Source organism: Notechis scutatus, chromosome 16, assembly GCF_049901735.1.
Source record: "Notechis scutatus isolate UNSWTSFEM ecotype Mainland chromosome 16, rNotScu1.2, whole genome shotgun sequence".
NCBI lineage: Eukaryota > Metazoa > Chordata > Lepidosauria > Squamata > Elapidae > Notechis > Notechis scutatus.
The window spans coordinates 5,284,783-5,294,078 of NC_142024.1; the positions used below are offsets into that span (position 1 = coordinate 5,284,783).

General features: G+C 47.2%; 1 protein-coding gene across 4 annotated transcripts in view; it reads right to left on the reverse strand.

Moving 5' to 3' along the window:
- The window catches only part of CLSTN1 (calsyntenin 1), a 36,918-nt gene extending 35,688 nt beyond the window's left edge, over positions 1 to 1,230 (reverse strand). For 2 of the 4 annotated variants that reach the window (XM_087944599.1, XM_087944598.1), the window contains exon 1: positions 970 to 1,166. In XM_087944599.1, coding sequence (XP_087800725.1) covers positions 970 to 1,036 — 67 coding nt within the window. In that variant the 5' untranslated portion in view covers positions 1,037 to 1,166. Of the gene's footprint in view, positions 1 to 969 lie in introns of all 4 variants that reach the window. The other 2 variants (XM_087944600.1, XM_087944601.1) reach the window with 2 other exon arrangements.
- Positions 1,231 to 9,296: the final 8,066 nt, after the last annotated feature.

The window sequence follows — 9,296 nt, forward strand, 5'->3', positions numbered from 1 at the left end:
TATCTATTCCATCCCATCCCATCCATCCTTCCCATCCACTCCACTCACCCATCCATTCTATCCACCCACCCATCCATCCATTCCTTCCTTCCACCCATCCCATCCATCTATTCTATTCCATTCCATCCCATCCATTCTATCCTTCCATCATCCATTCTTACCCATCCACTATCCATCCATCCACCCAATCCATCCATCCTTTAATCCATTCCTCCTATCCACCCACTCCACCCACCCATTCCATTCATCCATCCATTCCTTCCTTCCTTCCACCCAATCCATTCCTCCTTTCATCCATTCCTCCTATCCACCCATACCATCCATCCTTTTCTTCCTTCCACCCAATCCAGCCATTCCTCCTATCCACCCATTCTATCCATCCACTCTTTCATCCATTTCTCCTATACACTCATTCCACCCACCCCTTCCTTCCTTCCACCCAATCCATCCATCCATCCATCCATCCTTTCATTCATTCCTCCTATCCACCCACCCACCCTTTCCATCTAGGCCACTTTTTTCTCTCCCCCCCTCCCTCCTGCAAACTCCCCACACCCACCCTTGGGTGCATCTCCTTCGGGGAAGGGGGTAGCAACCTAACGCCCCTGCACCCACCCCCACCTTTCTCTCACGGATTGCCCACCCTGTGCAGGCAGAAACAGACACAACCTGACGACCTGCAGCCTGCAAAACCCACTCTGCCCCACCTCTGCACCTGTCCACCCCACCTCCCCATCCCCATCCCGCACCTGGGCCTTCTCTTTAAGCCCCCTCCCCTCTCCAGGCGCTTATACACCACTCTCCCCCCTCAGCATTTGCCTGCCCCTCCCCGCTCCCCCTCCCCTTGAGGCGCGCGAAGACCCCCCAGTCAGGCGAGGCCGCGTCTCGTGACAGCCCCCCAAGGTCTCGTCAGGCGTGCCCCCCACTCTTTCCCCCAAAAACACACACACCCCGCACCCTTCGCCTCACCTCGGGCAGCGCGGAGGCCGCCGCAGAGCAGCGCCGCCAGGAGGTAGGCCGGGGCCAGCAGCCACATCTCGGCGCCTCAAGGGCCCGACGGCGCCCCCGGACGCCGAGGAAGGGGGAAAGAAGGGGGAAAAAAAAACAAAACACGAGCGGGCGAGCGAGGCAGACGGACGGGCGGGCGACCCCCTTCGCTCCGGCGGCCGCCGCGTCCTCCCCCGCCGGCGACGAACTAAGATGGCGGCGCAGGCGCTCGCCTCTCCTCCCGCACCCGTTGCTAGGCGAGGGAGGGAGGGACCAACGGGGAGCGACCGGAGGGGGGGGAGAAGGGGCATACCATCTGCACCAGGGAAGCCGGGGAGAAGAAAGGAAAGGAGATGGATGGATGGATGGAAGGAAGGAAGGGAGGAAGGGGAGGGGCGGAGCCGCTTCGCTGGAGAAAGGGATTTATTTATAAAATAATAATAAAAAAGTATTATTATTGAAACTAATTTCATGGAATACTAATTTTTCCCACCACTTATATACCGTGTGTGTGTGTGTGTGTGTGTGTGTGTGTGTGTGTGTGTGTGTGTGTTAGTCCTCGATATACGACCACAATTGAGCGCAAAACTTCTGTTGCTCAGGGAGACATTTCAGTGAATTTTGCCCCGCTTTACGACCTTCCTTGCCACCGTTAAGTGAATCACTGCAGTGAAGGGAACCTGGGCTTCCCCATTGACTATACTTGTCCCACGGTCACAAAAGGGGATTCCATGACCTCCCCAGGACACTGCAACCATCATAAATATGGGTCAGTTGCTGGGTGATTTGGATCACATGACCCTGGGGAATCCTGCAAGTGTCACAAGTGTGGGAAACGGTCATAAATCACCCTTTTTCAGTGCCTTTGTGACTTCACTAAAAGAACGGCTGTAAGTCAAGGGCTACCTCTATAGGTAGCATGAAAATGTGATTGTGCATTAAACAGAGAATAATATCTTAGCACTGAACATTGCATAGATAAAAAGATAAATGCAGCTTACAACCAGGGAAGACAGACAGAGAGCAATTCTCGTGTGGCCAAACGGCACACCACGTTCATCCAAATCAAGCGAATAAATATTAAATACTAGCTAGTTAACCGTGCTTCGGTATGAAACTATGTGGTCGGGCTTATTTTGGGGGAGGAAAATAAGGGGGATTCTGCCTCTGCCTACCAGCATCCATCGGTATTCATCTGGCTAGCGCTCTGCTTGGTGCTGTGAAACTGAAACTCCTCTCCTCTGCTTGTGTTTTGCATTTGGAACAGATTTCTTTTCAGGTGGGGAGGTGGAGTAGAACTCCTTAGCATCAGAGCGTATTAATAATAATAATAATATACGTAATAATAATGCTCTGATGGTCATTTCAAAAAATCCTTTCTTACCGAGCACCTAGAAGCCAAGAGGAACATATATGCTGAATTTCAAGTTTGTAGGCTTTACAGTTCTGGAGATTTTGTGATGATGCGTGAGGGGTATTTCACTTTTATATATAAACACAAAACCTGGATGTTGGTTGGCCTTGCTTCTAAACCCTATGTCGGAAAAAAAATGGAAAGCAATCTTCTGCTTCTTTTTTCTTTGCTTTTTTTTTTACCCATCGAGGTCAAATGTTGGAATAAATGACAAATAACAAGTAGGTGGAATTTGCAATTGGGGCAAATTCTCCAAGATTTGGTCAAAGTGGAGGCGAGACACCAAGAACAATACACAAAGACTAAGCAGGAAAAAAAAGAAAGAATGTTAAATGTTCAATTTTGAAGTCTCAGGAAATAACAGGCAGTGCTCCAAAACTTGCTTGGATTCTTGACATTTTTATAGCGGCCAACTCTTTGTGGTCCTTCCTTTAGTGCCAGCATAAGAGAGGGCCGATCAGAATGTCTGTGGATAAACCAGGTGGCCGTTATGTGAGTCGTATCTGATTTTACGACTGCGGTTGGTAAGCAAATCACCACAGTGAATTGTGTTTTGGGGCTTCGGACAAAAACCCAAGTGTTTTCCCAAGCATAAAAAATTTGCAGTATCCAAACTGGGTCGGCCAAGTTGGTGGAATTATTGAGTCTGTCATCTGCACCTCTGGTTTGGTTCTGCAGTCCAACAAGACAGGCACAGACTTCAACAGATCATTAGAACTGCAAAAATTCCATGGCTACCAACCTGCCTTCCATCAAGGACCTGTATACTGAATGAGTCAAAAAGAGGGCTGTGAAAATATTTAGAGACCCCTCACATCCTGGACATAAACTGTTTCAACTTCTACCCTCAAAATGACACTACAGGGCACTGCACACCAGAACAACTAGACACAAGGACAGTTTTTCCCCGAACGCCATCACTCTGCTAAACAAATTAATTCCCTCAACACTGTCAAATTATTTACTAAGACTGTATTACTATTATTATTCTCATCCTTCCTAATACCTATCTCTTCCCTCTTATGAATATAACCATATTGCTTGTTATCTTTAAAAATTTATATTGTTTTGTTTCCTAGTATGATTTGATTGCTTATTTAGTAACCTATGACTATCACTAGGTGATGTATCTTAAGATTCTTGATGAATGTACTTTATTTTTCTTTATGTATGCTGAGAGCATATGCACCAAAGACAAATTTCTTGTGTCCAATCACACTTGGCCAATAAAGAATTCTATTCTATTCTATTCTATTCTATTCTATTCTATTCTATTCTATTCTATTCTATCCTATCCTATCCTATCCTATCCTGAGAGAGGGATACCACACAGAGATGTCACATCGAAGTAGCAAATCGCTCTACGAATTCCTTGGAGAAAAGACAAGATGAATGTCAAACTAAGGAACAGATGAATGGCTAAGCTACAGCTACGAGAAATCTCAGTTAGAAAAATCAGATACCAAAGGAGAAAGAAAGAGGAGAGGACTAAAATAAATCTTGGGGCCCCAGTGATTCAGGTTTCCTCATTGTAAAATGCTTTGATTGTTTCCCGTGTTTTCTGATTCTCCCGCAGAGAATAATAAAAATTTGAAAGCCTTTATATCACAGTGCGCAGTTCAAGTCTTTGTGAATATCTTCTGAATAGCTGCCTTGTCCTCCACCTCTATTTTGTTGTCTGTAGGTTTCTCTGAGCATGAAATAACATTAACCCACAAAACCGTTTAGCGCTTTTTTCCCCCCTTTAGAATCTGAGGCTGGTTGCTGTCAAGGCAAGAAAAAAAAAAGGCGCTGGATTGTATAAATAGGTAATCATATTAATAATGGAAGAGTCTGCAGCCTTGCCAATAGCAAATTTTCAATAAGGGGTCTTTGATGAAGCCCAACCCTGGAAGAAGGGGGCTTTTAGGCTAGACTTCAACCCAAGCACTGCCTGTTTGCTTGGCTGGAATTGGGCAAAGCAAGGGAGCCACCACAATTGGCGGTTTTGCAGAATTTTTGATGGCTTCCTACCGTCCCACCTCACCGGAAGGCAGACCTAGAATCCATCGGCTGCCTTTTGCAAAAATCAGAAAAGACATGGAGAGAATACGCTTGGAAGCCTCTGGGGTGTTACTGTTTCCAGCTTGAGTTTTATTTTTAATTCGGTCACGTGGGCCTGTGGGGATGGCCATGTCCCGCAGGCAGGGCTTTTTTTAAGGGGAAGAGAAGGGGGAGAAAAAAAAATCAATGTAACTGATCATTTCCTGTGGGCGGCCTCTCCAACAACTTGCATCTCTTTGCCTCCAGGAAAAAAAATAATTCCCTTTTATTAAGAGAGCGATTCATGACCAAACAGGGGCAGCGGGCAGAATGGGGTGGATCACTTTTGAAGCCCTCTTGGGCATGCTGTCCTGGGTGAGGTAGGGATGAACGGCAGGAAATTGGTTAAATAAAGGTATGGCCACCTGTTTGGGGCAGCCCTGCGTGAGAAGTTTTATATCCAAATATACATTTATTCTTTAGACTGTTTCCATTTTCCCTTAAAATATTAACAATGGTCTGAGAATCCGTGTCTCCAAGTGAGCAAGAGTTATATGCTGCTTCACAGTGCTTTCCAGTCCTCTCTAAGCGGTTTGCAGAGTCAGCCTTTTGCCCCCAACAATCTGGGTCCTCATTTTACCCACCTCGGAAGGATGGAAGTCAACCCTGAGCCAGTTGGTCAGGATCAAACTCCTGACAGTGGGCAGAATTAGCCTGCAATACTGCATTCTAACCACTGGGAAAGAAGGAGGGAAGGAAGATAGCAATAGCCCTTAGACTTATATACCACTTTACAGCTCTCTCTAAGCAGTTTACAGAGTCAGCCTCTTGTCCCCAACAATCTGGGTCCTCATTTTACCCGTCTCAGAAGGATGGAAGGCTGTCAACCTTTATATTTAGGGTCAATTTAGCTAACTAGACTGACAGATCTCGGCTATTTTGAATTATTTGGTTGCAAAGGCAGATCTTCCAGGGCTTTGATCTATCACTGTAAGAGCTGCGGTGGCACAGTGGTTACAGTGCAGTACTGCAGGGCTACTTCTGCTAACTGCCAGCTGCCTGCAATTTGACAGTTCAAATCCCACCAGGTGGACTCAGCCTTCCGTCCTTCCCAGGTGGGTCAAATGGGGAGCCGGATTGTTGGAGGCAAGAGGCTGACTCAGTAAACCGCTTGAAGCACTACAAAGCGGTATATCAGTCTAAGTGCTATCACCATTGGTATTGTCCCTCCTCTTATGCTCCCATGTTTGGGGTAGCTCTGCCTCCTCCCCCCTCCCTCCTTCCCCAGATCATCTCTGTGGGCTGCCCGAAGAGGCTGCAGACAAATTGAAAAAGCACATTTTTGGAGAGGCAGGAATTGTCAGCTAACGGTGTGGAAAGGCTGACATTTTTTTTCCCCATGGAAGGAAAGCAAGCGGCAGAAAATTAGATCCGAGTGGGACAACAGAGGGAGAAAATGTCTCCGGATGTTGATGGTGGGTAGGCGCATTCGTCTGTGAGAAACAGCATCTCTAAACGCAACTTGACCTTCATGTTTTTTTTTCTCCACTGAGGAACCCAACGTGTGTTGCCGAACTGCAAAACTACTTAAGGACTGAATGGAACAACCAGCGGGAAGCCCGACATCTGGCAGTCCCCTTTAGAAACATCAGCAGTAAGGTTCTAGTCCTCATGGGGACTGCTGAAACCTTGGATAACAGAATGCCAGAGTTGGAAGGGAGCTTGGAGGTGATCTAGTCCAGGGGTTGCCAACCTTTTGGACCTCAGGGACCACCAAATTCATAATTTTACATCCCGCAGACCAGAGACCCTGGGAAAAATCCCCCCCCCCCAAAAAAAAAGTCTGCAGGAAAATTCCCTACCCTGTTTTCTTACTGATCAATCATTCTTTATTTGGGATTGCAGGATACCATCTCCAGCTCCGTTCTCGGGGGAGGGGGAAGAGAGAGAGAGAGAGAGAAAGAGAGACTTTGGGCTTCATGCAAGGAAAGCAGCAGAAGCTGCAGAAGTCTTTCTTTCTCTCCCCCCAAACTCCGCCAGAAATGAGTCTTTGCCAGCGCAGCCTCTTGGAGCAGGAGGCCCTGCAGGGTCCCAAAGACTCATTCCTGGCGGAGTTTGGGGGAGAGAAAGAAAGACTTTTGCTACTTTCCTTGCATGCAGCCAAAAGCAGAAGAAGAAAAAAGCAGAAAGAAGCAGCCCAGTAGCCCAGGCGAGGCACATGGGGTGAGGGGGGCAAGTTCCCACCTCAGCCCTTTCCCCCCTCCCCTCACTACCTCCTGTTGTTTGCGATGCAAGCTTTGTGTTCCCGCAGGCCATGTAGGTAGCGCAGTGTTGTGTTTCTGCGCAGCCTGGATTAATTGCTTTGGGGGTGCGTGTGCTTTGAGGGTGACATTTCTCTGCGGACCACCAAAATTTTCTCGTGGACCACCAGTGGTCCCCGGCCCACTGATTGGCGACCACTGTTCTAGTCCAACCACCTGCTCAAGTACGAGACCCATTACACTTCCAGTAAAATAGTTGTCCCAGTCTGTTCTGAAAAGCCTCCAGTGATGGAGCATTCACAATTTCTGCAGGCAAGTTGCACCACTGGTTAATTGTTTACACTGCCAGGAAATTTCTCTTAATTCCAGGTTGGACACTTAGAAGCGTTACTTACATTTATTAAGAATGGCCTCGTTTCCAGCCAGGTTACATACACAGTAAATATATTTTAAAATATTTCCGTCTCCTTTGCTGCAACTTAAGAGGGCAGACATGTTGCTTCTTGAGGTGAAACAGCAAAAAAAAAAAAAAAACAACTCCTAAACATCCGTGGGACATTATATCTATAGGGAAGATGGGGTTTTTTCTTCTTCTTTGATCTCCATAGCAACCTTGCGAGGTAGGTCGGGGGAAGAGATCAAGAGTGGCCCTCAATCTCCCCAAACTTGAGTTAGCAATTGGGTTTATGTGAGCCAAGAAAAAGTCAAACAGATTTAAGGGCCATTTTTACAGACCAAAATTCCTTCCCTCGATGGTCAGGCTGAGGCCATCCTAATTTCACTTGATCATGTGTGTGATCCCTGGGAAACAGGCTTTCTGACCCAACAGGGGAAGGCCAGCTAAATATGGCTTATTCCAAAGATCACGGCTTACTGAAGGTAGGAAACTCCATGTTCTGGAGCCGATGCCAGTTAATTAAACCTGCAGAGGGCAGGAAGGAATTGCCCAGGGAAGTTATGTTCCCCCTTACTTACATACCATTCAGAAGTTGCCAAGCTTGCCATTTTGGGCGAGTGGGATGCTGCCACTGCCAAAGCACGCGTGGCCATTGGTCTTTTAGCCAACTGGAAGGCCAATGGAACAGTTGGACTAAGGAGCCAATGAGAGATGCCCCAAATGGTGCCATCAATCAGGCGCCGGCTGGTTTGGAGGGGGAAATATAATATATAATATTTTGCCTTTTTAATATTTCATAAAACATGTCATTCTTCTAGGAGAGGGGTGGGTGCTAACTTTCCAGTTCTCACGATGCTTAACATGGTGGGAAATCAGATCTACCCCTCAAAATCCTGCCTTTTCCCTCATGGGCTCTGCCTGGAGCGATTTACTCAGTCGTGGGTGTGAATGGAATCCGTGCTGCTAATTCAAAAAAGAGCATAAACACCCAGGCGACGACATCCTACGGCCTGTGACTGAGCTTGCTGTGTAGACACCATTGGCCTCTGTTATTAGCGTTATGCGCCTTTTATTCCGATGGCATATTAATTGCATCCTTTGCTTGGTGGCTTGTTAGTACAATTATAGGCCTTTGCTCCAATTCCTTCAACCCACCTGCCTCGCCTTCCTTGTTATTTCTCCGAGAAGGATGTTCGGCAGTCCCACAGAAGCTCAGAGCGTAGCATTATTATTCAAGAATACTACAAGTCCTCGACAAGGCCCTTTCTCCCTGCAGAGAGAAACGAAGAATTCATCGTAAAACTAAAAAATAAATAAAAAAGGTGGATTCCCTTTCTTACACGATTGATGAATCTCTGTTGTGGTTGCCGGACCGCTGAGGTCTCGGAGTGCAAGACCGCAGCCTGCGTGTGATGCAGGGATGGGGCCAGGACCATCAGGGAGTGGAAGGCTGCCTTCGGAGATTGTGGAGGCTGGCAGCACTGATGAAGAGTTCCCCGAGGAGCCTGGGCCCATTGCGCATGCACCAGTGGTAGGATTCAATTTTTTTTTACTACCGGTTCTGTGGGGGTGGCTTGATGGGCGTGGGAGGCAAAGGATACTGTCAAATCTCCAGTCAGAGGTGGCATTCGCCGGGTCTCTGAACTACTCAAAATTTCCGCTACCGGTTCTCCAGAACTGGTCAGAACCTGCTGAATTACCACCTCTGGCAGGGGCGCAGGGCTGCTTGAAGGAAAGAGCAGCTGTAGCAGCATGGGCGACTCGGGAGTAAGGTTGCAAGGTAATGGCCCCTCCCTTAAGAGATAAAAGCCAGCCTGAGAGACCGGGATTCTTTGCAGGAAGCAAAGAAGTTTATTGTATTTCAAGCCTTGTGGAAGGTTCAGACTATCTTGGTTTGTGTTGGAAGAGTTTCTGTTTGGAGTATTTCTTGGCAACTTCCCAATAGAAGAAATTGACTGGAAAAAGGTAGAGGTGACATCAGATCTAAAGTACAGAGTCTTCTGCCTTTAAGAACAGAACAAAAAGTACCTCTGGATCCTAACTGAACAAGAAGGGCAGAGACAAGGAACTCGCAACTGGGGACAAAAACTACATACTGGCTGAAGACGAAAAAGGCCCAACAACTTATGTGCATTGGTGAAGGGACTCACTACAAAAGTGCTGGTTCAAACATACCATCAAATTACAGTTTATTGCAACAAAGAACCACCTCCAG